We start from the raw sequence: 27,093 nt of genomic DNA on the forward strand, positions 1-27,093 counted from the left end.
TGTTCTGATATGTCCTCTCTTAATGTGGTAAAACATTCATGAAACGTTTGATTCAAGCTCTTCAAGTTGCAGGTAAACAGGTGATGAAATGAATCACATTTTAAGTAAAAATTTGATATTTAAAATATTTCAGGTAATAAACATACAGGTAATAAAAGATTATGTTTTTAAATAAACATTTTATGTGATTAAAGTAAACAATTATGTAATCAGATATTTTTCCAGTAAACATTTAATGTAACAATCAAACCAGATGAAAGAGCATTACATCTTTAATGTGTAATTAAACATTTCAGAATAAATAATAAAGGTGACGAGTAAAAGTTATGAAACAGATCGCACTTTAAGTAAATATTTGTTGTATTTAACATATTTCAGGTAAGAAGTGAACATGTAATGAAATTGATCCTGTCCTAGAATTTTATGTTATTAAACATTACAGGTAACAAATGTGATGATTATCTGAGGTAATACATTTTATGAACATTTAAAAAATATATTTTTAAAATATAAAATTAGTTAAAAATAATAATAAAAAAGGGGTCAAAATGTAATAAAGATGAGTGTGCTTCAACTATACAGACCAGTAGAACAATTTCACACTGATTTTGAGTTAATGGGGCAACAATTTGGAAGCTATTGGAGAAAACATCCATCCGTCTGTAAACCCTTGACCCTTAGGGGTCGGCAGGGGTGCTGCTGCCTATCTCTAGCCACTTTTTTGTATCAGTTGGTCACAAGGTATTTATTCACAGGAGTGTTTGGTTCGGAAATTGACGGTCTCCAAGTGAACCTCGGAGCGCTTGAGGAGGGAGCGGTTGAGAACAGCTGGCCAGAATTAGCGTTCATAAATCGGATCAACCTTGAGCTGAACGTGGAGCACGGAAATCCAATATCCAACTTGAAAACAACTTCACTGCGGTTGGTAACACAATGAAAACGCTGGAATAAAGTTTGTTTTGGTCTGTGACCTTTAAAGATGGCGCAGAGCGACTGTTGGTTCCAAAGCTCTATAGAATAATACATCCAACAGTTTACCTTCAGGACAGTAGCATCCATCTAAGCAGGCCAGCTTGCTGTCTATGCATGTCCGCTCCAGGTTGCATGTCTCTGGGCAGCAGCTGATGCATTCCCTGTACTGCAGCCCCAGAGGACACTGCTTCACTGGTCACAGAAAAAGAGTTTCAAAACATTTTGACTTGAAACAGTCACAAATGGACTGATTCTGAGTGTTTTTCTCAAGAAATACCTGCAGGGCATTAAGAACTAGGGATGCCCCGATCCGATCACGTGATCGGAAATCGTGGTCACATCTAGGCGTACAGCCGGATCAGGAATCAGTTTGATATGTATAATTATTTTAAACCCAAATAGGAATAACAACAGCTACCTTTGAGTGGTGGTAAGGAGTCAGACTGTCTGGAAAGATCACTGTGAGCAGTTTAGTGATACAAATCAGATTTCCGTATATACGACTGGTGTCCTAAAGAAGCATATTACATATATTTTCAAGAGTAATATTTGTTGTGCTATGATTGTTGTCATGCAGTCACAGCCACAACCAAAGTTACCTACAAAAAAAGAAATAGTAAATTGCTCTTATTGTTGTTGTCAATTCAATAATAATGAACTGACATTTATCGTCAGTTCATTAATCGTGATAAACCTTTATGTCCATATTACCAGGGCCAGCCCAAGCCCTTTTGGGGCCCTTGGCAGATTTTAATTTTGGGGCCCTCATACCAACATGTCAACACCAGATGTCTATCATTCCTAAACTTTTTTTTCTGTAACGTACCTACTCTTATTAGTATCTTTTCTAAGTATCTTACACCATAGCAGTGCTGTTATGGCTATTGAATTTAACCGGGCAAGAGCAACAAAATAAAAAAAAAATTAGAATTTTGAAATTCAGAGTAATATTTAAGTGTGTCATATTATTTTGACTATTTGAAAGTAACACCAGCTGATAACACATAATTTACAATTAACAAGAAAACAAGTTTTATATCTTATATTTCCCCAACAGTTTATTTCTTTCCCCAGAAGTTTATTTCTTCATTAACAGAAAGAAATAAACAATTATTTGCGCAACAAGAACAAAACAATATGTAAATAGTTTTTCCACGTGTAACAGCATCTAGTTTGTATTATTCAATGTTATTTTAAATATATATATATATATATATATATATATATATTTGTCATGCTAGTTTATTCTGCTCTTGGGGGCCCTCTGGTGGTGTGGGGGGCTCTAGGCAGCCGCTTAACACATCCTGCTTATTGCCTGCCCTAAATGGTTGGTAATTTTGACAAAAAAATCAAATCTTGCCAGCAACAAAGCTGCACATCAGAGCATAATTAGTAGAGTTTTGTTGTTTCTTGACTAAATGCGAGTGAAAGCGTACCACACTGAGGAATGCGCTGCCTCCAGTTGTGCAATGGGTGGTCAGCATGAGCGCAGGCTCGAGCGTATTCGCTGAACACCTGGCATACCACATCGCCACTGGGACCCGACCTTCAACGGAATGAAAAGACAGAAAAGGACTGTTCGAGCGGAGCCAGAAGAGGTGTGGTTACACAACCCTGGTTCACTGGGCTGATCCGACCCAAAATAGCAACCCAAAGTCTGAACTGCCGTAAACAAAAAGACAAATCACTGAGTCTGTGGAGCAGATTACTGGGGCTGAATCAATTTCAAAAACACATAAATGGGTGTAAATATAACACAAAAAGGCATTCCCTGGATCCTTATAGAAAACAACAAAAAGTTCAAAAATTTCATTGTAAAATTGAAAAAATGCACCTTTACGTTTAATCCACATATTTTTTAAAGGAGTGAAACCATTCCAGATGCTCCATATTGACCAATTTTATCTATTCCAACACCAAACTGCAAAAATATAAAACCCTACCATGTATTTTTGGCCTACATTTTAGTGCAAATATATTTGTACACTTGAAATAAGAAAAACACTAACTTATAAGTAAGTAACCTTTCAGCAAGATATCGGAGCTTGATTTAAGTTAATAATTCTTGAATATAGATTTAAAAATTACTGGTTCCACTGACGATTATTTTACTTATAACTTGTGAAAATTGGCATAAGTGAAATAATCTGCTAGTGAAACTAGAACGTTTTATCAATATTGAGGAATTATTTACCTATTACTTAAAATAATTTCTGATATCTTGCTGAAAATTTACTTTTAAGTTAGTTTTGATGTTTGCACTGGAAACTAGACCAAAAACACTTGGTAATATTTCTTGTTTTGCAATGAGAGCACAGGTTGTTGATTCAGATGGAGATATTTTTACTATTAAAAAAATAATATTATCTTACAATAGAAAATGTTGACTCCATCACAAAGAATACAAACTTTTTGTATTCTTTTGTGAGAAACACATCATTCTAGCAGCCTTTGGTACTTTTATCAAACTTAGCTAAATACTTTTTAATTAAAATGACCTAAATCTTGTTTTCATTTCTCAGAATTGACAGAAAAGTGCTCTATTGTTTAATTTTAATTAGTATTTAAAAACTGTCAAACTGGTAAAAAAAAAAAAAATCACTGTATTTTGTTTTTCCTTATTTTTCTTGATGATTTTGGCCCTTGTGACAAAAATTTTGGACACCTGTGGTATAGTCAAAGTTTGGTGTTTCCAGGAGGATAAAATAAAAATAATTGAAATCTCTTTCAACAGTAGAAATTGCAATCAGTTGACTTACATGCAGAGGTCGTTGGAGCAGCTGGCCATGTAGGACAGCGGACTCACAAAGTCATGGCAGCTCTGGAAAGGCGGGTCCAGCAGCGCCGCACACACTTCCTCCACTTTCTGCAGCCAAAACAAACCAAACAGAAAAGCTTCTCCTGACAAAACTGTAAAATATGTCAGACTTTACTTTGTTTCAGGGTTGGATGTGGGAATTATTCTTCCTTCTTTTCCTGTCTCACCAGAAGGATTTGAGTATCAACACCAGCGCAGGGCGACAGGAATGCAGAGGGAACATGGGGACATCGGTCCTGGTGGGGCTCCATCTCCATCCAGCTGTTCCCAAACATCTCTACATCTGGAGTCAGCACACCTGGGAGGCAGGAAAACACTCAGCCTGGCTGTAAGTCAGCTCACATTTTGCATGTTTTTATACATCCATTTGGGTCTCATCTGCTTCTAAAAGCAGCCCAAGCACTTAAACACACACACACACACACACCCACACACACACATATACAGTATATATATATATATATATATATATATATATATATATATATATATATATATATATATATATATATATATACTGTATATATATATATATATATATATATATATATATATAGGCCTGTCACAATAGCAAATTTTGCTGAACGATTAATTGTCTCAAAAATTATTGCGATAAACAATAATATTGTTTGAAGACCTTTTTACACTGATTTAATGGAAATGACATAATAATGCATGTGATTTCCTGCCAAAGATAGATACACTTTATTTTCAAAAGAACATTTAACACTGGAACTGGTAAACAAAATAAACAAAACAACCAAAAACAAAAATAAAATGGATACTCAGTCTCCATTAACAAAAAACACACTTGAAAAAAAACCTAAACAACATAAAGTAAAAGTGGAAATAAATACTGCATTCAACCAAAAGAGTGCAGATTATGGAGTCTGTATACTATGTTGCCTTCAGTAATAATTAGATTTAAATAGAGAAGACGGGCACATCGACTACCTGATGCAATAGTTCACACTACACGGTTTTTTGCTCCTATTTTTCCCCTTACAACAATCTTAGATCGTTGGTCTTTCTAAGATTGTGTGGTGTGTTATGGTAGATGGTCGTTGCCGCTCCGATCCAAATCAGGGGTTTTTCCCCCACTGGGATCGTTAACGCAGCCTGTTGAATGTGACAGGCAGCCAATCAGAAAGCGCAGATTCCCCTCCATGCTTTCTGAGGGGAAATTATGGAGGGGAATCCCAAACAACTGAAGTCCAGCGGACATTGGAGATGATATGTGGAAACAACATTAATGTTTATTCAACATGCAAAGAATATAGAAATGACAAGAGGAGGAGTTGGAGCGAAATTGCTACTGCAGTTGATAAACCCGGTAACTTTTCAGCTGTTCTTCTTTAACTAAATAGGTTATAATGATTTTCATTCAGTCAGGACTTTACGCTGACACTAGCCACATGCATTGCAGGTAGATTGTAGTAAAGCATTGATTAATGCCTGGTTTTAAAATTAGTTCACTGAACTTGTAGTCATTATTTTGTGCCCATTGTTGGACACCACACGGCAGGACCGAACCGATCGAACTGTTCTGTCGGCTAATGTTTGGTCTGTCAGGTTTTGAAAATAGGCCGACAATCGGCCGACAGCTCTAAGATCGTGTAGTCTGCGCTGGGCTTTACACTAAGGAAATGAGGAAGGGAGGGTCAGTGGAGAGCACTGGAGTTGAGCCTTTTTTCATTCAGTGTCATTAACAGAAAGAGATAAAGGCCGGTAGAGACGATAATGCCGATAATTATAATGAGATCGATAGTTTTAATTTATCATTGATTGATTTACCGTTTATCGCGACAGGCCTAGATATACATATAATCCATGATGTGAGAGTGATATACTGTTATCAGGCTCCAGGGTTTATTTGTGTGCTAAACACAGTGGTGGAACGTTAAACTGTGATTTAATGCATTCACTTAATTAAAGTAGTTTGAATTCTAAGATAATTATGCCAGTTTACAACAACTGTAAGATACATGCCCATGAAATATGTCACTGCGTGTGATTAAATATGCATATAAAGTGCAGTGAATTGAAGGTACATGTTACCTGAGGGAATTGTGACAAAATATGATGTTATGGGATTATTTCTGATTTAAGGAAAGCTAATGTTGATGTCTATGATGGAATATGTCTAATGTGTACAGTAAGTTACTGAACTATAAATTGGACTGTATTGACAGTTAAATGAGCTGGTTTGTTGAATAAATAAACTGAGAGAAATTAGAGTAACAGAGTGCGTCTCCCTTGTGCTCATTTACATGCTGTTTTTCAGCTTCATCTGCTGCTGACGGGTCCAGAATCCTGGTACCCGTTACCCTAGTCTGAACTAAATATTTAGTTCAGAGACAAATATTTGCCTTGTTAGCCAAATACTTAGCTGAGAGCTAAGTATTCAGCTTGCTCAAGGCTTATCATTTAGTTCAATATAATATATATAGCTTGGTCACTAAATCTTAAGCTTAAATAAATATTTAGCTTAATGCTAAATGTAGTTTGTAAACTAAATATTTATTGTTTAGCCTGACAGGGCTCCATGGGTTAAAGCCTGGCCACCAGGCGCTTGCCAACGTGCCCCTCCTCCAGGCCTGGCTCCAGAGTGGGGCCCCGTTGACCCATGTCCGGGAGAGGGAACACTGTTTCCATTGGTGGTCCTCATCATAAGGGGTATTTGGGCTGCACTTGGTCTGGTTCCTCACCTAGAACCTCTCTGCATTGGGTGACCCTACCAGAGGCATGAAGCCCCTGACAGCATAGCTCCGAGGATCACTGGGACACTCAAACCCCTCCACCACGATAAGGTGGCAGCCCATGGAAGGGATGTGTATATGTGTGCATGTTGGGGTGGGTGTGTGTGTGTGTGTGCATTTATGTATGTGTGTATGTACAGTATATGTATGTAACATTTATTATTTAAGAATGAGAGTGAGAGAGCAAGAAAGAGTTGTATTTTTTTCATTTTTTTTTTCAACATGAGGAAATGAGCACAATGTGGTGGCAGACATAATTTTAGTTTTTTATTCTCTAGTGGCCTTTATTAAACAGTAATTGAACAGGAGATTTGGAGGAGAGAGAAGGGACTGACATGCAGCAGATTACCCAAGACTTGGAATTGAACCTGGGATAACTGTGTTGAGGTCTACAGCCTCTGTAGATGTTGAGCATCCTGTCGTTCTTCTCTTTTATACCAGTAGAATACACATTAGCTCAACAACACATAGGTTTCTATTTATAGCAATGTATTCATTTAAGAATCGATTTTCCTCACTAACAGTAATAATTTCTGATTATCTTCTCTGTTTCATGGATTGTGCTTCGTTTTTACTTTTTCTACTCAGTTTTTCATGTTAAATTGCACTTTTTTTGTTAAGTTTGTTATATTATATTGAATACATTTTTCTAAATAAAGACTAACAGAAAGATCACACAGTTCCTTTCATTTTTGATAAAGCCTGTTTTTTCTTATAACAAACAAACCAGATAGAACAAGTTTGGGCTTCTTCAGGGTCCAGAGTATTAAATTATGATTACAATTATCATCTAATATTATGTACAGATGTAATTCTAACCTTAATTTAACACCCGGGGACCCTGAAGAAGTCCAAACTTGTTAAATCAGCTTTTTATGTTTGGTATAAAAAAACAAACAGGATTTATCAAAGAAACAAAAAGATGAATGGACTGAACTTATGTAGTGCCTTGCTAATCATTTTGACCACTCAAAGCACTTCACACTACAGTCACATTCACCCATTTACACCGATATGTAGATCGGTAAGCAACAAAAGTGCCTTGCCCAAGGGGACCTCGACACGTGGCAGGAAGAAGCTGAACTCGAACTTACAACCTTCTGATCACAAGACGACCACTCTACCCACTGAGCCACAGTCACCCTGAAATCTTTTTTAAAAAAGCCACTGCATGATCCTTCTGTTAACCTTTTTTAAATTCCGGATTTAAACACATTTCACTACAAAAAAGTGCAAGTGCAACATAAAATGTGAGTAGAGAAGGTAAAATAAAGGACAAACCATAAAACTACAAAAACAGAGAGAAAATAAACAGAAATCATTTCTATTACAAGAAGAATTTTAATTCTTAAATTAATCGGTTGCTATAAATATTGAGCTATGTGTTGTTGTGGCACTGTGCCATCTGCCACTAAAAAAGTGAAGGGAAAAGGGCTAAAGTAGAGGAAGCAGCCATCGTTGGGTAAGGAATAGTCTTAGATTTAGTGCTGATACCTCAAGACTTTTAGGTGATTTTTAAAGCAATTCTTGCAGTTTCTTGAACACTTTTGGGGGGCAATTTACATTGACCAATTGACCTAACCTACATGTTTTAGGAGATGTGGGGGGAAACCAGAGCACCTGGAGAAAACCCACGCAAGCACGGGGAGAACATGCAAACTCCACACAGCAAAGATCTGACACATCCTCCCTGTGAAGCTGCAGTGCTAACCACTGCATCACCGTGCTGCCCGCTTTTTTTCTATTTCAAATTCATCTTAGCGTTTGATTGTTTTTTGAATTGGGTTAGGAAGGGATCTTTGTTCTAGTTGGTTAATGGGGGGAAAAACTTGCCTTTTTAATTTTTGTCATGATGAAGCGTCGCATGGCATGATAGTTAAAGTGAAACGTTCTTGATTTTCGTTCACTCTTTTCCTTCTTTTTTCTGTTTCTTCAAACACAGAATGTTTCGTAGTTTTTTCCAAATTGAAAGCTTTGGCTTCTTCCTTTTACCATCCTGCATGGATTTAGGATCTGGGTTGTCCACATTCTCCTGGATGGTTTCTTCAGCGAACTCCATCTTTCCTGTGGATTCCAAATCCGTGGAACAACCTGATGAGGTTTCTTCTGAGAAATCCTCCTCAGAAGAAACCTCTCGATGTAAAACATCAACCTGGTCAGGTTGGCTCTCTGAATCTTTCTCCTTCTCTTGAAAATCTGTAAACTCTTGTGATGTTTTTTGTTGTAGGTCTTTCCTCTCGTCTCTCAGAGAGTTGGCAAGCTGGAGATCCTCATCTTCTCTTTCCAATTTAATATTTCTCTCACTACTTACTTGCTGATATTTTTCTGCTTGTTGTGTTAGAGCAGCAACATCCGTTTCATATTTACAATTCAGCTCCTGGTACAAACCTTTAATCTTCTCTAACTCAGTCTGCGCATCCCTTTCCTTTTCTTGCAGTAATTTCATATCATTTGCTGTGTTTTCCTGGAGGTCGGCATTCATGGCTTTTATGTTGTGGAGAAGAGCCAAGTCTTCCAAGTGAGCTTTTTTCTCCTCAGTTATTTGCACCTGAAGATTTTCCACCTGCTGTTGAAGTGAAGAATGGCTTGCTTCATACTGGCCTATATTAGATTTTAAAAGTTTTGCGAGCCCGTTGAATTTCTGCTGCAGAGTCTGGAACTCTTCTGTCATCGTTTCATAGAGATGATCTTGCTCAGCTTTCAGTTTGTTGATTTCCTCAAGGTCTTTCTTCGCTCTCTCTGAACTGTCTTCTCTTTCACGATCGATCTCTTTCTTGTATGTTTCTACTTGGGCTTTAAGTCCAGAAACATCTCTATCATACTTCCCGCCGAGTTCTTCATATGAACGTTTGACCTGGTCCAATTCGTCCTGCAAACTTTTTTCGCTGCTTTGCAGAAATTTGATTTCTTTTGACATTATTTGAAACATATCTTCCTTTTCAGCTCGTAGATTTTCAAGGAGCTGTTGTACCTCACTATCCTTCTCTTCACAAAATGTTTGTATCTCAGCCTCCTGCCTCACCAGAGCAATGTCAGCTTCATACTTAGAGCAAAGCTCCTCGTAAGAAGTCTGGAGTTTGTCCAGTTCTTCTTGGAGGGCTTTACCTTTTTCTTTTTCAACCTGGATTTCTGAGGAAAATGCTTCCTGGCTGAGGAGATGGGCCGTCTTTAAATCTACAAAGTCTTGTTGCAGCATCTTCTTATTCTTATGTCTCACATCGTTGTGCACCTTGGAAGCAAGGATCGCAGCGCTGACAGCTGCTGGATCACTAAGCTTCTCTACTCTCTCGAGTTCCCTCTTTGACTCTTTGGACTTGTTGATGAACACTTCTTTGATAGCTTTCTGCCTTCTTAACTGGAGTTTCGTTTCTTCCAGCTCTTCTTCCATGTGGGCCAGTCGTTGGTTATCTTCAAACCTTTGGGCTCTCTCCATTTCCAAAAAAGCACGCAGCCTTTGGATTTCCTCGTGCAAAACATTCGGGTGCACAGGAGGGAACCTGCCTTGGGAGTTGTGCTGGAATCCCCTTCTCATCTGGGGTCCCATCTTTCCATTGTGGTATCTTGGGTTTTGATGAAACATTTTCCCTTCAATAGTTCTTTAAAATCAGTCGGTTTCTAAATGACCTGAACGGTAGATTTGAAAGAGCTTTGAGTATGTCTGAACTGGTCAGCGATATATCAAGCAATGAAAGATATGCAGAATTGTGTTCTATACATATATGTCTAGTTGATGACATCACACAGACTGCCTCACTAGTGACATCACAGAATCTTCTGCTGGTGTTGTTACATCATCTCACCAGTAAATTTCATGCTTTTTATTCTTGTTTATATTCAAAATAGTCTGATTCACTTGTTTTTTTCCCCCCATATGTGATCATTTCTTTTGAACATTTTTCAATATCTATTCATTAGAAAGTTAATTTTGCTTCTTTAGTCAAAACATTTATTTTCTTGTTCTTGTGTCAGCAAACATTGAAAAAAGAGAGTTGGAAAGAAAATTTGTAATAAGTAGATGAGGTCGGGAAAGTTTGTTTCTTTTATCAAACATTTATTGCTTTTGTAGTTTGTTTGTTTTTTTTGCTTTATATACATATATTGATGTGGGAAGAGGTAACATTTTGCTAAGTTAATGCCATGAGTAGAAATAAATATATAAATATAAAATCCTTTAATAAAATGAAAATGACAAGAACTAATTAAAATAATAATAATAAAACAATTGAACTAGTCGGGGCTGAGCACAAATGAAGTTGCAAGATTTACCCATGAGAAAACCAGGGATCTCAAACCCATCCCACCATGCTTGACCACCACAAACTCAGTGTGTGCCACAGTAAATGTTAAGCCTAGGTCATTTTCAGACCTATGCAAATGCATGATTTTTGTTTGTATGCCCTCATATTTAGGTCCTCTCTTCCTTGATCTACCATCTTGGTAGATCCAAGATGGTCGGTCTTGGATCCAAGAACTGGTCGGTCAATTGAAACCAAGATCAACTGACCGACCAGCAGGTGGCGGTAGTGTACCAACTTGTTGTGTGGGAAGAAAACAACAAGGTGAAGAAGAAGAATATCTGCAACGTGCTGCTGTTGTGTTTAGATGCTATAGCCGGAGTCTCACTTTCTCTGTTTTTACTGTAGTCGACATTTTTTCGCATTTGGGTCAGTACATAGTTCACACAAGAACTATCTTGTTGCAGACACATTTAACCCCAGAATATTCTAACATATTTGACTGACTGCTACAAAGGTTATTGGCATTTGTTTCTGGATTTCCTGGTTCCTGGAAAAGTTTCAGATCCCTTCACAGATGTTGAAGTCTGGAGAATCGTTTTAAACACTTTGGGACCTTCATGTGCTTCCTTAGCCACTCCTTTGTTGCTTTGTTTGGGGCAATACTAACAGGACTCATCCTTAGTTTCTTGGGCACATAACCAGTTCTCTAATGATTTTATAAAATATATTTTATTGTTGCATGCAGTTTTGGTTCATTTTTTGTTAGCAAATGTTAAAAACCTGTTAAGGCATGTTGCACCGTAGCCCTCTGAATGAACATAATCAAGTTATATTTCGCAGGAGTTTGAACTGAACTTGTTATTAATTTGCTGAAAGGAGACAAGTTTTTATTTTTTGAAGTTTATAGTTTTGGTTTTTCAGTGAAATTTAAAGATTTACAGGTTGTTTTTTTTCACATGGTTTCAGAAAGTCACAGCTGATGAAACCCAACAAATGGTTGAGTGTGAATAAAGTAGAACTAGTTTGGAGCTAAATACTCCAAACTAGTGTGATGCCCACTGGTGTGTGCCCACAATAGGAAAAAAGGAGCATGCATTTCTTTAAATGTTTATGGGGTTATGATAAGTAGCTATTTTATTTGTTGTTAACAGGGATTAATGACGATGGGTGTAGTAGCGGTGTTTCACCAGTAGGTGGCGCGTGGAGGCTCTGAGCTGCCTGTTGCTCTGCCGTTTCTCATAAGTTGAGAGAAATGGGAGTAACGCAGACTGCGTCTTACATAGAATAGAATAGAATAGAAGTACTTTATTCATCCCAGCAGGGAAATTACTTCGCAGTTACAGCATAGAGACAAGACACAATAACAACTACCACTGAGTAGTAGTTGTAGATAAAACTAAACAACATAAAGCCAAAGTGGAAATAAATACTGCATTCAACCAAAAGAGTGCAGATAATGAAGTCTGTATATTATGTTGCCCTTCAGTAATAATTAGATTTAAATAGAGAAGATGGGCACATCGACTACCTGATGCAATAGTTCACACTACATGATTTTTTGCTCCTATTTTTCCCCTTAGACAATCTTAGATCGTTGGTCTTTCTAAGATTGTGTGGTGTGTTACGGTAGATGGTCGTTGCCGCTCCGATCTAAATCAGGGTTTTTTTCCCGACCGGTATCTTAACACAGGTAGCCAATCAGAAAGGCGGATTCTCCTCCAAGCTTTCCGATGGGAAATTACGGAGGGGAATCCCAAACAGCTGACACAGCGCAACCCGAAGTCCAGCGGACATTGGAGATGATATGTGGAAACAACATTAATGTTTATTCAACATGCAAAGAATATAGAAATGACAAGAGGAGGAGTTGGAGCGAAATTGCTACCGCAGTTGATAAACCTGGTAACTTTTCAGCTGTTCTTCGTTAACGTGACATAAACAGGTTCTAATGATTTTCATTCAGTCAGGACTTTACGCTGACACTAGCCACATGCATTGCAGGTAGATTGTAGTAAAGCATTGATTAATGCCTGGTTTTAAAATTAGTTAACTGGACTTGTAGTTATTATTTTGTGCCCATTGTTGGACACCACACGGCAGGACCGAACCCGATCGAACCGTTATATCTAGGATTTCTGTCGGCTAATGTTTGGTCTCAGGTTTTGAAAATGGGCTGACAATCGGCTGACAGCTCTAAGATCGTGTCCTGTGCGCTGGGCTTTACACTGAGGAAATGAGGAAGGGAGAGTCAGTGGAGAGCACCGGAGTTGAGCCTTTTTTCATTCAGTGTCATCAACAGAAAGAGAAAAAGGCCGGTAGAGACGATAATGCCGATAATTAAAATGAAGTCGATAGTTTTAATTTATCGTACGATTGATTGACTTACCGTTTATTGCGACAGGCCTATTATATATATATATATATATATATATATATATATATATATATATATATATATATATATATATTCTCATTGAATTCAATTGAATTCAATGAGAAGGTGTGTCCAAACATTTGATCTGTACTGTATATATCCAGCCACTTTTTAGCAACAAGTTAAAAGTGACCTATTATGCTTCCTTAAACGGGTTAGGATAGGTCTGTAATTATTTAATTTTTTTGCACAAAGTCATTCTTAGATTATGAAATTTTAGTCTAATTTAGGGCTTCTGTCACTTTAAATCAAAATAAGCTGCTGTTGGCCACGACCCCAACTCAACCTTTGCACTCGCATGTTAAAATGGATGCACAATTACACAACCGTACATCTTTGAAAAGCAGAAGTAGATCCTCCTGCACAACCAACAATAATGTAGCAGGTGGTTTCTGGATTGTAAATCAACAACCAAACACTTGTTTTTTTCAGCAGCTATTGTACAGTGGATACAGCAGTAAAACCAGCTGACCAAACGCTGGAGTTCCACCTGGGTTGCTAGGTAACAGAGCAGTGAATGCTGATTTGTGAGATAACATCCCAGAGGTTTTTTATACAGCTTGTTTTCCAGACACCAAAAAACATTAACTTATTGCTAAAAAACGACGTGGTGGAGGCTTTTTAATCGCTTTAACTGTTTTTAGAAACAGTTTGAAGAACAAAAACATGCAAATAGGGAATTTTGCACAATAGGTCCCCTTTAATGAGGTTTAGTGTCTGAAAAATTAGCCATTTCAAAACCTTTCAACGAGGCACATTCAATAGGCACTGCACTGTTACTTAGCAACCTGAGCTGAGCTCCTGCTCATTTGGTCAGCTGGTTTTACCGCTGTGCAATGGCTGCTGGAAAAAACAAAGTGTTTTGTTGTTCACTTACCATCCAGAAACCACTTGCCACATTCTTGTTGGTTGCAGAGGAGGCTCCACTTCTGCTTTTCAAAGATGTACAGTTATAGAATTGAGCATTTGTTTGCAACCATTTTCACATGCAAGTGTAAACGTTGAGTTGTGGAGCGTGGACAGCAGCAGCTTATTTATATTTCAGGTGACAAGACTCCCTAAATTAGAATAAAATTTCATTATCTAAGAATGATTGGAGCTATCCTAACCTCTTCAAGAAAACATAATTGGTCACCTTTAAGTTATTATTTACCGTAGCTCGTCTTAAGGTCGTCCTGAATGTCTGCGTTGAAGTTTCCGCACAGGCCGCAGGTTCGGCCTACGAACTCTGGGCTGAGTTTAATGTAGACCGATCCGCTCCGCCCCTCCCAGACCAGCGTGAAGCCCTGCTGCTGCGTCACCAGCACATACTGGGAAATCTGCTCCAGCTGCAGCTCATGGATGTGATGAGGAAGCTGCAGACTAAACAGAGAGATTTTCATATATAAAGACGTAAAGTGAAGCACACGGACAGCAAGCATTGCTAGGTCCCTAACCTTTGACCTTTGAAGGTAACGCTGGTGGCGTGGAGTCGTATCTCGCCATCCCACGGCAGGAAGAGGCTAACGGACCGTTGACAGGCGTAGGGAGCCGAGCCGCAGTTTGGGTCATTGTGGACCTGCAAATATCCAGATCCAGGAACGTAAACGTCTCATCAAATAAATGCTGACAGGTTGGCTTTAGAAACTACTGCAATGCTGCTGCCAGCATTATTTAAAAAACTAAACACCATCCTAGTGCTCCATTAAACAGTAGCGGTAAGCAGTGTTGTGCACAAAGCCATTGAAATGTTCAGTTTAAAACCAAACTTAATTTTCTGCTTTTTACATGACCATCTTCAACTGAGCACAAGATCCCCTGACAACACTTAATAGCTAATTAAATATTTAGTTACCAAGCTAAACATTTAGTTACCAAGCTAAATATTTAGCTTCAAACTAAAGATTTAGCTCAAAACTAAATATTTAGTAAGCAAAATATAACTTGTAGAGACTAAAACAAATTTGAAGGACTTTGAAAAATCCACCTTTTTAAGATGAAACTTGATTTTTAAGGAGTTTGTAATTTTATGTATTGGTTTGTTTACCTGGAAGAAAATAGAATCTAAAGTTTTGCCATCATGTTCTTGGTTGTGATAAAATTGTGATTGAAAAGAAAATCAATCCGTAATCAAAATGTGTGTTTTGGTTTTCCCAGGCAGAGATAAAGTATCTCCTTCCTTTTCATGGAAACAAAGCCCTCATCTGTTCCAGGTACTTTCAAGGCATTCTGGGAAATTGCCGTATTTAAAGGTAATTGACTAATTATCCTTTGAATTAACTTAAGAACAAACTTTCCTTAGGCTGGGATTGATACTAAGAGGGTAATGAACCAAATAGAGAAACTTCTGAGCTTCTCAAAGTCGTGAGAATTTGTTTAGTGTGAACCAACCTGGACAACAACGCTGGCCTGGGTGGTTCCCTCACAGTCCCGCAGCAGCGTGTACGTGCATCGGCCAGGGAAGTGGAAGTAGAGACCGTCAAAGGTCTCAAAGTTGTACTGACCCCACGTCCTGCAGGTCATCTCCCTCTCAAACCCGAGATTTGGAACTGGGAAGCAACGAGAAAATAATGAAAATATCTTTTGAAATTATTACAATCATTTAAAAAACATGATCACGATGCACAAGTTTAAGCATATTCTAGACTGAAAAACGGTAACAGATTAACCAAAGCATTTTAATGGCTGCTGAACACAAATAGATCAATAATTCATCATTCCTGTATGTTTGCTGACAAACCTTCAAGAATTATTTACTTAAAGGAAGCTCCAATATTGTGCTAAAAAGTTACTTGTAAGTTAGTTTTGTCTGATTTCTGGTGTATTAAAATATTTGCACTGGATACTAGACTAAAAATACTTGGCAAGATTCAGTTTTTGCTGTGTTGTCAGGACATTCTGGATGATTAAGGTTAGCATTAGCATCAATTCTAGAAAAAGTTTATGTTTTTGATTATTGGAACATCCCATATTGTGCAATTTGAATATAAAAAATTTAATGCCATAGAAATAAGTAGATTTAATATCCATTTAGAAGGGTTCTTTAAGGATAAGCAAACTGAACTAAGTTCTCATAAAAAAAATGTGTGGCTTATGCATCAATGCTAAGTTTGTAAATAACTTTGTGCAACTAATTCTTGTTTGCATTAATTATTGCATTTTTTATTGTAAACATATCTACTTTCTACTTGATGTTAAAAACAGAGCAAAAGTAAATCTTTTCTTTCAACATTAATATTAACACATATTTTTATAGACTGCGACAGACTGGCGACCTGTCCAGGGTGAACCGCCTCTCGCCTGGAACGTTAGCTGGAGAGACACCAGCATCTCCTGACCACACTAAGGACAAGGGTGTTAGAGAATGAATGAATGAATGAATGGATGGATGGATGGATGGATGGATGGATGGATGGATGGATGGATGGATGGATGGATGGATGGATTTTTAAAGACAAAGACCCAAGAGCAAAGCAGTGAGAAAAATCACTTTTGCAGATTACATTTTGATGACATCATAAAACTGATCTCTCTATGAAAGCTTTAATTTCAACTCAGCCTGGCTCTTATGCTATGAAAAGTGAAAATATGCTAAATTTATGAGTATAAGCTGAGGGATTTATGTAAGTATTTGCTATGAAACAGAGCAAAGAGAAAGCAAACTGACTCTAATTTTCTGTTTTAAGATGAATTTATGTGAATTTGGAGACGTTTTGCGAGGTTACCTGTCTGACATCTGTGTCCAGTGGCCTGAAACAAGCTGCAGTCACATGACTCCGACAAATAGCACTGTCCTCCATTAAGGCAGGGATACTCACACGGCTCCCCTGAGAGAAACCAGTAAAACCAGTAATTGCCAGGCAGCCAGTTGGATCAGAAACATTTAAAGAGGATTATTTGTCCTTTCGTTTTATTTCAGTATTCTAGATTCAGCTAAATGTGTGCTGTGGCGGTAACAGATTACCTACAGTATTTTAATAATTTGCTTAAATTGACCACCAACGTTGGTCCCCTCAACTTGCATTAACACCATCTGCAAGGTGGGCTTTAAGTTTATCTGGCCAGTCAAGCGCATCATACACAAAAGCACATGTATGGTAAAAGGGACAGTGGAGATTGCTCAAGGTTGATAAATTGTTCACTGACATCAGGGAGTCTTTAAATAATAATGAAAAAGTCTTCACACAGACAACACATTAAAATGGAGTTTCGTCACAAACCATAAAACTGGCCACAGTTTGATTATATTAATGACAATAAACATCTGTATTCAAAAATTGTGAAAATGTTTCAAAGAAGAATAAGAGAAAAGTAAAACAAAATAAAGAGAACTGGAGGAACTGCATTTTTCTTGCATTCTACCTGATCACCAGCAGGGGGCAGTGTCATTTGTCATAAAAAGGGATGATGTCCATTTCTGCCTTTTGCCATTTTGAGGCAAAATGGAGCCATGGTGGTCCTTTCAAATTGTCTACACATCAACTCAAACCAATCAGAGAGACATTTCACACGCTCTTTGACTACCAAAAATTTTAAGTAACTTCATATTTATACTCGGCTGTAAAAAAAACATACATAAATAGTAAATAGTAGGAGGTCGCTGGGAGTTGTTTTGGTTTGAAAACCTAAATATGGAAAACCTCATGATGTAACTTTATGAGTCAATCTGTATTTTCCACAAAAGTTGGAAACAACTACTTACTACTTTCTATATTTTTTAAACTGTCTTTAAGTCCTGACAGTATGAGACAGATAATCTATTAAAAAAAACCAAGCTCCTCTGCCTTCTCCCAGTTCTCCCAGTCCTAACTAGAAACAACCAATCATAGAAAGGAGGAGGGTCTTAGCGCTGTTAATCCCTCTTCGTGTGGCGCTGCTCATCTGCCTTCTACTCCACCTTCTCTGGTAGCAGAGCCTGTCATGAATGCTAATGCTAGTTAACATGGCCACCCATGACGGCACATAAGCAGTTTTTCTATAACTATGACTTGTTTCTCCACCATTAGCGAATTTAGCAACGCGTACACCAGAATGATTGACAGCGGTAAGACCCTCCTCCTGGTTCTGATTGTTTTTGGGTCCCTGCCTGCTGCATTTCTTTAGGAGGCAGGGAGAAGGTGGAGGATATTGATTTTTTCACAAATTATTTGTCTCATATTATAGAGTTATGTTAGATGGTTTATTAAAATATTTAATAAACATATTTGGCATCAAAGACACCTGATAAACGATAAAATGTCTGAAGAAAACCAGTGAAACTGGTTCAGTTCAGGCACTTTGGAAAACATTCATTCATTTTTTCTTTTAAACCTTACCTCGTATTCTGCGTTTCGAAGACTTTAGGGTCTCCTTTGCCTGCCTGGTGAGCTGCGAGATATTAACCGGCCGATCATCTGGTGAAAAGGCGCCGCTGATTGGGTTTCCTGCCGTTGTTGAACCAGATGCCAGTTGGTTTAGCAGTAAAGACACATTCAGTGACTGGTCTGAGTTCACCAACTTCACCAGAGTTTTATTATTCGACATCCGGTTGTGAGATGTGTATGCTAAAGCCACTGAAGTTGTCACTGATTGATCAGCTGGAGCTGAAGTAGCTGGAGATTGGTTAGAAAATGTTGTTGTGAGATCGGACTGGCTCATTGGTTGTGATGAAGTAGCTGAGGGGCTCGGTGATGTTCGGCTGGATGACAGTTGGGCTGATTTTGTTGTGCTGCCATCTGGATATGAGATCCTGGGAGGTGATTTACTGACTGGTGATTGGCTAATGGGGTCTGTACCTTCCAGTGATTGTCCAGATTTTGTTGTGATTATTGGTGAATGGTTTGATCCTGTCTTTTTAGATGATGATTTTCTGGACGGTGCTTTAGCAAGTATTTGTTTTTCGGATGACTTTCTGGCTGATGTTGTACTCTCTGCTTGTTGGATGGGGTGTTTTGTCTTTCTTGCAGGTTGAACTGGTACAGTAGGACTGTGTTGTAATTGGGACTGTTCCGGATCTGTTGGTTTGGTTGGTTCTACACTTCCAGATGATTTGGACATTACCGATGTGGTTGAAGACTGAGTGGTTTGTGTTAGTCTATCTAGGGACTGGTTTTCTGATGAGGCAATGCTTGGCGTTTGTTCAGTAGGCCTTATTCCCTTATTGACCGAAGCAGTGTTGGTTGACAACTGGTTTGCTGGTTCTCTGGAAGTTGCTGATTTGTTGTTCTGGGTTGTTGTGATGGGAGATTGACTGACTGATGTTTTGGTGGCTGGCCTTTGGGTGGATGGTCCACCTTTGTTGTGTGGTGTCATTTTAGTGGGCAGTCGGTTTGTTTGACTAATTGATGCAACAGTGGTTGTTGTTGGTTTGGAAGTCACTTTGGTGGTTGACAGTGGGCTAGTTGATTGACTGGTAGATGTTGTGGTCGATGGGTTTTGGATGAATGGCACAACGCTGACATCTGATTCGCTGGTTTTCACAGTCTTAGCTGTGATGCTTGTTGATTTATTAGTTTCTGTTGCTGTGCTTAATGATTGACTGGTCAGCCCAATACTTACTGTTGACTGGCTGGTTGTTTGAGATTGGATACGTGAAACTAGACCAGCTTGGGTTTCGTCTGACTGAGTTGTCTCTGTTATTTGGCTAGTTGATGTTGCTGTCAACTGTTGTTTGGACTTTGTTACTGGGCTGACTTCTGAATGGCTAGATGCTTCTGTAGTTGATTGACTGGTAGATTTTGTGGTTGTTGGTTTTTGGGTTGAATGCACAACGTTGACCTGTGTTTGGCTGATTTTCACAGTCTTGGTTGAGGTGTCACCTGACAAAGTTGTACCTCTTGTTGACTTACTGATTTCTGTTTCTATGCCTGATGATTGACTGGTCAGTCCAGTACTTATTGTTGACTGGCTGGTTGTTTGAGATTGGAAACGTGAAGCTAGACCAGTTTGGGTTTTGCCTGACTGAGTTGTCTCTGTCGGTTGGTTGGTTGATATTGCTGGTGACTGTTGTTTGAAAGGCGGTTCTGGGCTGACTCGAGTTGTTGATGATAGACCAGCTGAAACTGTGCTGCTTGATGAGTGATTGATATTCTCTGTGGTGTGTCCTGATTGACTGGCTTGTTCAATGTCTTGGGACTGGCTGGTCGTTGGTTTGGTTTGGGATTGGACTAGGTCAGGTGTTTGGCTCGTTGATACTGTTGTCAACCTTTGCTGAGTGTTTGGCACTGGGCTAAAATGTGACTGGTTAAACTGCGTAATAACAGCAGTAGGCGGTCCAGATGTGGTCTGGAATTGGTTTGATGATCCGTTCTTAGTCAAAGATTGTTTGGTTGGTGTAGTAATTTTTATTGATTGACTAGTTGTTGGTGGTTGATTGGTTGACAAATTGGTTTGGGATTGGTTTAGTTCTGCAGTCTTAGTTGGTAACCAATTAGGTGAGGTAGTGCTGACTGGTAATTGACCGCTGGTTGGAGGTTTAGTCTCAGTTACTGACTGAAGGGATGGATGGGGGTTATTTTCTGTATCACTCTCCACATCTTGGCTGCCTGTTGAGGATGATTGACTCATCAACGGTACAGATGACTGGTCAACACTTCGGCTCCACAAGTCGTTTTTTGTCCTCTCTATCCTGGCAGACGTCAGGTTGGATGCAACAGTCCCACTAACCATTGATCGCCTGGAGGCTGAAGTGTTTGTTTCTAAAGCAGAAGTGGCTGAGTGGAGGATCTAGAAGGAGAGAAACTGAGTCAAGTGTTTTAAGCAACTTTCAATTAAACTATTTTTTTCCTTTTATCCCTTAAAAAGTTGAACTGTGTGGATAGTACTGGCTAAAACACACATTAAAATAAAGGCCTACAGAATAATTCACACTGTCGCAATAAGAATAATAAATTGAAACAAGCTCAGTAATCTCCATTTGTATGATTTATTGTTTCTCTTTTTTCTCTTTCTACCAGAAACTGGATGATAAATGTCTTCAGTCTGGTGTTTTGGTCTCAACCAGACCTTTTTTTTAAGGACAGTTTTGTTTACAGAGACTTCATAATTCATTTTATTTGTTGTTTCTGTTACTTTATTTATTTTGTACATTTAAAATGTCTTCCAGTTCCAGTGTTAAATGTTCATTTAATTTAAAGTTTATTGATCTTTGAGAATGCCATTATCATTATATTGCTTGAAAATGGTTTCAAAACAACAATATTATCGTTTATTACAATAATTTGTGGGACAATTTATTGTCCATCAAAATTTGTTATCATGACAGGCCTATAGACTATTTACAATACAGTATTTCAGTGCAGAAAAATATATGTCCAGTGTTATTTAGCTGTAACGTTTGTACAGTTTTGGCTTAATTACTGTTCTGAATGTGTTCTTTCAGCAAATGTCCTGTTTCAGCGTCTGTACACTGCAGTTAACAATTAATCAATTACTAGATTAGTGGACAATCATTTCAATAATGAATTAATCTGATTTATTGTTTCCGCCTTGTGATTAAAATAGCTCCTCTACATTTTTACAGGCGTGCATTTGGGGAAATGTCCCTGTTTGAATTATGTTGCAGAATAAAAGAGACACAAAAGCAGGTCTGTGAAATAAAGGCTTAAAAGAAGGAGAAGCCTTTGTTGATTATTCTCTTTTTCATCCAGGTCATCTGAGCCTCGCTCTCTATTTTGATGCATAATCAGGTGTGTGATCATCTGAAATTTCTAATCATGAGATGTTTTCGGGTTGCGGGGAATCGTTCAGAATTGCCAGGGATACAGAAGCAATACTTGGGTATGAAATTTGTCAAAGTTGGAATTGAAATCATCATCAGATTTGGTTTGGAAAGATTTTCAGCTTTCGTTGACAGCCTTGTTCCAACAGTTTGAGCTTCCCTCGATACCTGAGCCCTAAAACTAGGCTTTCATCTCGATGGGCACGAACAAAGCAGATGGCAGGGGGCCGCGGTGGGAGCGTGACCACGAATTATTAATCACTGATCAGCATCAGAGATCTGGAAACAGAACACACACAGTTCGGCTCAGAGATCCTGACGAGCTTTTGACCTATGACCCGTTGCTGCTAATTGCATTGTTCATGAAGGAGCTCCCATGGCTTGGACCGGATTCTCACGCCTCCTGGTACCAAAGGAAGGTCAAACAAAAGGGAGACCAGATAGCTGCTCTGGTGGAGGAAGAGCGAGACAACAGAGCAGCTACTGAATATTCCTGCTGGGACACGCTGACATGTCTACCGCTGAGGAGCAAATGTCACCGCACTGCAAAAAACATCCAATCTAACAGTATTTTTGGTCTAATTATACTGCAAATATCTTAGTACACTTGAAATAAGATAAAACTAACTTACAAGTTACTTTTCTTCAGGAAATATGAGCTTGTTCTAAGTAAATAATGTCTTAATATTGATGAAAACATACTAGACATGGCCATGTTTCCTTTTATTTACTTCCTTGATAGGTATTGATATAAAATGATTTTAGACATAAAAGGAGAGCACATTTTAAAGCTGCTTCTACCTTTCACAAGTTTAATGTAAGAAGTTTTTTTTCTAGTATACTGAAAAAAACTAAATTCAATAAAATTACTATGTTTTATATCTAAACTTTCAAGGAACTTTTCAGCAAGAAATAGGAGCTCTTTTAGGCAAACAATTCTTTAATATTGCTAAGAAAGGGGCGTGCCGTGGTGGCGCAGGGGGTTAGCACGCCCCACGTTTGGAGACCTTAGTCCTCGACGCGGACGTCGCGGGTTCGACTCCCGGTCCCGACGACCTTTGCCGCATGTCTTCCCCCCTCTCCTCACCCTCCTTCCTGTCTGCCTACTGTCTAAAAAATACGAGCCACTAGCGCCGCAAAAACTCTTCGGAGAACAAAATGGAAAAAAAAAAAAAAATTGCTAAGAAAAAGGTACTAGATAATTTCACGTACATCAGGGCATTTTCCAAGCTTTTCAGTAACAGTAACTTGTTTTTCTGCCATTAGCACATTAAGCAGGATACACAAGCTTGATTGGCAGCGCTAAGACTCTCCTCCTGCCTCTGATTGCTTGTTTATGACCTGGAGCAGCACATTTCTCAGACTGCTTAGAGAGAACACATAGCAGATTGGTCTTGTTTTATCTGTCTCATACTGTCACCACATGGTGGCAGTTTTAACAAATATGGAAAAAAACTATTTTTGTAACCTTTAACCTCTAAATATTGTGTAACCTTAGCCGAGTATTTATGATTCGCATTCTTATGTGTATTTTAGGGCTGAAAAATATATCACGATATAAGCTTTTCATATCAGTCGGCATTGATAATTATTGATTAGCGTTTTTGTTTTAAATATCTGAAATACTGTCAAACTGGTGACGTTACCTTTCCTGTTTTATCCACAGTTTTCACACCACACTGTGTTTTTTAAGCAGTTATGAAGAATGGTGGCAGAACATTAGACTGCTGCTGTGCAAGCTAACTCAGCTGGTGGTTGCTAGTAAACCAAAGAATGATTGTGTTGCTAAGCAACCAGAGTGAGAGAGTGAGGTGATTCCACCAACCTAGCTTGGATGGGAGTTCAGTGAATCTATCCTTTCAGATCTATTATCTATTGATACTGATCACGTGATTATTGCAATATATATTGTTGATTTATTGATTGATTGTCTGGGATCTCATGAATTTACAACAGCACATCTGTCAGCGAACGTTGCACTACAAAAACACAAAATGTTAGCAAGGATTTTTGTCTGGCTTCTAGAACAAATATCTGAGAACCCTTGAAATGAGACAAAACGTAATTTTTCAGCAAGAAATATGAGCTTGTTTTGAGTTAATGATTTATTAATATTGATGGAAAATATTAGTTCCACTGGCCGATTATTTCACTTCAAACATGGGGAAAATGTTTTGTTAAAAGTGAAAATATCCGCCAGTGGAACTTGTATTTTTTCCTCAATACTGTATTAAGGAATTATTGTCCTCTATTTTGCTTAAAAGTTGTTGATGCAAAAATACTAGTTTCACTTATAACAAGACATTTTTCCCATGTTGCAAGTGGAGCTAGCACTTTTTCATCAATATTAAGAAATTATTGACTTAAAAAAGTCTCTATATTTTTGCAGAAAAGTTACTAGTACGTTTGCTTTGTTTTATTTCAAGATATTTGCAGCAGGACCATAAGTAGTTGGTAATATTTTGTGTTTTTGCAGCGAAGGGAGCGTTTCGCCTCTGAAGATGCGAGCCGGGCTGATTTCTCTGTGATCTGTGACCGTGTGTTCGCCGCTCCAGGCGGCTCCATCAGCATCAGTGATCAATGCGGCGGCCTACCTGCCCTCCCTGGGAAGCGGTGTCCCATTTCTGATGCTTTATCCTGCTGCTCCCGCTGCAGGGACAGAGAGAACAACGAGACGTTTGTTCCTGCTGACGAAGCACTCACTCACCGATCCCCCCCAACTAGACAGTGGAAACCCACCACCGACCCAGGAACCATCCCCGCCGTGCAACAAACAGCAAAACAAAACAACTAATACCGCAGATACACCCAAAATATGCATAATTAACAAACTGAAAATACAAAAATTTTAAGCATACTTGAAATAGGACAAAACTAACTTACAAGTGGGATTGACACTTATAAATTATAATACTCTTTCATCAATATTAAGGAATTATTTACTTAAAATAAGCTCCTCTATCTTGCTGAAAAGTTACTTGTAAGTTAGTTTTGTCTTATTTAAAGTGTTCTAAGAGATTAGCACTAGAAACTAGACCAAAAATACTTGGTAAGAGTTTGTGTTTTTGCAGTGCAATATCTGAAAATGTTGATATTTTTAAACAATTGGTTAAAACTGGTTAAATTGCAGGTTTTGTTGATACACAAAGTGTTTTTGGTCTAGTTTTTATTGAAAATATCTTAGTACACATTTGAAATAAGACAAACTATCTAACAAGTAACTTTTCAGGAACTTGTTTTGAGTAAATAGTTCCTTAATATAGAAGAAAAATTATTATTATCACTTAGACATTTCCCTATCATACAAGTGATATAATCTGGCAGTGGAGTTAGAACGTTTTCTTCAATATTAAGGAATTATTTACTTAAAGAAGCTTTTATATCTTGCTGAAAAGTTACTTATAAGTTAATTTTGTCTTATTTCAAATGTGTACTTGGATATTTGGACCAAATATACTTCACTTTAATCATTAAAATCACTTAAATGTGTGTGTTTTTATACTCAACAACAAACTAAGCACAAACTATTTTAATTGAAAAAAAAATTAGGTAATATGATTTTCTTTACAGGTTGGATTTATTTCAAGTCTCCTAAGATCTTTGTGCTAGAAACTAGACAACAATACTTTTTAAGATTTTGTATTTTTGCAGTGCATGACACACAAAAAAGGAAGAGTACACTTTCAAATTCACATTTCTGCTTCCATTTTTTAAATTACCAACATTTACTGACACGCATCAACAAACGCTGGCTCTGGTTTTCCATCCATACCAAATATCACGCTGCATATTACACTGCAAAAACACAAAATATTAAGTATTTTATGTCTAGTTTCTAATGCCAAGTTCTCAGTATGCTTGAAATAAGACAAAACTAGCTAACATGGAACTTTTTAGCAAGAAATAGGAGCTTGTTTTTAGTCAAACTTAATTAAGTTTAAGTTAATGTTTTCATAGTTAGATATTCGTCCTCAAGACAATTTTTTTTTTTTTAGCAATAATGTTACATTTTTTTCCCTAATGGCCGTCAGTAAATTTAAGGTTTGATGTCACAAAGAAAATGAAAACATGGTCCAAGAACAGAGCCTTGTGGTATTCCTGGCTTGTATGACAATACAAACTATTAATGGTAAAATATTCCATTAGCATTTCAAGATTTTCTGTATTTTTCTGACCATCAAATCGTTTCAATAAAAGTACATTAATGCTCATTTAATTTGATCAAAAATGTCAGCCTTATCTTTATTTCATAACTGCATTAACAACCATTGATAACAAATGTTCAATTAAAGATCTTTTTTGGGATAAATCAGATATTGAAAGGCAGAAGTTGGTAGTAACTAGCTACACTTACTCAGTTACATTTACTTGAGTAATATTTTGGGAAAATTTGTACTTTTTCTTTTGTAGTACTACTCTTATTTCAGTAAAATATCTGGGCGTAACTTCAACAAATGCAGAAAAAACATGTTTCAACCAGAAATGCATCAGACCCAAACATAAACATACATTTTACATCAAAGTGAGACTTCCTGTTTTTAATCAATCTTTGTTTTTCTAACGTTTTGCTCCCAAATATTGGTACAGGAAAAGACGCCCTTCAAACATGTTACCTACTATATTAGTTTTATATGTTTTATTCTTTAAAAGGTGCTTTTTCTCCATAAATTTGTTATTCTGTAATGTATTAAATATTTGTATGACATAAAATACCACAATTTATCCATAACTTTGTACTTTTATATCTGATTACATCATTTGAAAATATTAAATGAGATGTTATGATGAGCTCCAGTTGCCTTTTTGCAAAATACTTTTTTTACTCTTGCTTTTTTATTTTACTTTTACTATTTTTTTAAAAAATATTGAAGTAGTGCTACTGTATTTGAGCATCGTTTTTTTTCTCTGTTGAAAAGCAATGCTTATACATATATAAATATATTAATTAACTCACTTATTTAAAGGCTCCCAGTTTGAATCGTTTGATCTTTCAACACCTCTGGAAAGATTTGCTGAAATAAAACAAAAATAAATAGTAATAACAATCATAAATGATGCAGAAATTAAATAATCAAAAAAGTAAAACAAGACCAGGTAAAGTAAGTTATGAGAATGAAAACGCGAAGCTGCGTCTTGACTTTAGCTCCGGTCGCTGCACGTGAGACTCACCTTGATAAATGAGGATGACGTAAACA

The 27,093-nt window shown here is 37.7% G+C and overlaps 1 protein-coding gene across 1 annotated transcript in view; it reads right to left on the bottom strand.

The window, feature by feature from the left end:
• otog (otogelin) overlaps positions 1 to 20,895 on the bottom strand; it is a 71,308-nt gene extending 50,413 nt beyond the window's left edge. Inside the window, exons 1-10 of the mRNA XM_028014083.1 lie at positions 18,516 to 20,895; positions 16,926 to 17,027; positions 15,592 to 15,749; positions 14,658 to 14,779; positions 14,375 to 14,583; positions 8,542 to 10,134; positions 3,958 to 4,088; positions 3,732 to 3,838; positions 2,409 to 2,518; positions 1,039 to 1,164 (exon numbers count right to left, since the gene is read on the bottom strand). Of these exons, the coding sequence (XP_027869884.1) occupies positions 1,039 to 1,164; positions 2,409 to 2,518; positions 3,732 to 3,838; positions 3,958 to 4,088; positions 8,542 to 10,134; positions 14,375 to 14,583; positions 14,658 to 14,779; positions 15,592 to 15,749; positions 16,926 to 17,027; positions 18,516 to 20,847 (4,990 nt within the window). The 5' untranslated portion in view covers positions 20,848 to 20,895. The remainder of the gene's footprint in view (positions 1 to 1,038; positions 1,165 to 2,408; positions 2,519 to 3,731; positions 3,839 to 3,957; positions 4,089 to 8,541; positions 10,135 to 14,374; positions 14,584 to 14,657; positions 14,780 to 15,591; positions 15,750 to 16,925; positions 17,028 to 18,515) is intronic.
• Positions 20,896 to 27,093: the final 6,198 nt, after the last annotated feature.

The sequence above is a fragment of the Xiphophorus couchianus genome, chromosome 4 (genome assembly GCF_001444195.1).
Source record: "Xiphophorus couchianus chromosome 4, X_couchianus-1.0, whole genome shotgun sequence".
Classification (NCBI taxonomy): Eukaryota; Metazoa; Chordata; class Actinopteri; order Cyprinodontiformes; family Poeciliidae; genus Xiphophorus; species Xiphophorus couchianus.